General features: G+C 69.6%; 1 protein-coding gene across 1 annotated transcript in view; it reads left to right on the forward strand.

Annotated features, from left to right (window-relative positions):
• Positions 1-78: 78 nt before the first annotated feature.
• Positions 79-850, forward strand: part of RAB5B (RAB5B, member RAS oncogene family) — a 5,001-nt gene continuing 4,229 nt past the window's right edge. The window contains 2 exon segments of the mRNA XM_009280040.2: positions 79-198; positions 421-701. Coding sequence (XP_009278315.2) covers positions 539-701 — 163 coding nt within the window. The 5' untranslated portion in view covers positions 79-198; positions 421-538.

Below are 850 nucleotides of genomic sequence, written 5' to 3' on the forward strand. Positions count from 1 at the left end.
GGCGCGACGCGGCGCGTCCCGGCCCGGGAGCCGCTCGCCGGGAGCGGGAGGGCTGGGAGGGCTGCTGACTCACTCCCAGCCGCCTCGGCCGCGAGGATCCCGTCTGCCTGGCTCTCGGATTAGCTCCTGCCGACCAATTTACTGCTCCGTGAAATCCCTCTGGAACAGAGGCTGGGGGAGCGGAGCCGTGGCCTGCGGGTCTGCGCCACGTGCTGCTGCGGGGCGCCTGGGGAAAGACCCCACGTGGGGGGAAAGACCCCGGAACGAGGAGCGTGTTCTAGCTTGAGGCAAGAAGAGTTTTGCCCGCTAAGGCTCGGCAGAGCCTGTCCCCGTGGAGGTGATGCCGTCGCGGGGGGGGACGCGGGGGCACCGCGCCGTTGTGCGTTCAGCGTGCCGACGGCTCTCTCCTCCTCCCTTCAGGACAGCCGAGCGGATCGAAGGCCAGCACCCTGCACCCAGCCCCTGCCCGGCGCGGACGCCTCGGTGCCTTCCCGGCTCTCCGGTTAGCAGGGCGCGCGGCGCCAGCAGCACCCAGGCCATGACCAGCAGAGGAGCCGCCAGGCCGAACGGGCAGTCCCAAGCCAGTAAAATCTGTCAGTTCAAGCTGGTGCTGCTGGGCGAGTCGGCGGTGGGGAAATCCAGCCTGGTGCTGCGCTTCGTCAAGGGCCAGTTCCACGAGTACCAGGAGAGCACCATCGGCGGTGAGTTGGGGGGAGGCGCCCGTCGGGGGGGCTCCAGCCCCCTCCAGTAACGCTCTCGGGCGCCCGCAGCCCCATCGCCACGGCTTTGCCTTGCGCCGGTTTTGCTTCCCGTTAAATACAAGCCCGCGGTACGTGGACCAGGCCCGCGG

This window comes from Aptenodytes forsteri, unplaced genomic scaffold, assembly GCF_000699145.1.
Source record: "Aptenodytes forsteri isolate BGI_AS27 unplaced genomic scaffold, ASM69914v1 Scaffold547, whole genome shotgun sequence".
NCBI classification, from domain to species: Eukaryota; Metazoa; Chordata; class Aves; order Sphenisciformes; family Spheniscidae; genus Aptenodytes; species Aptenodytes forsteri.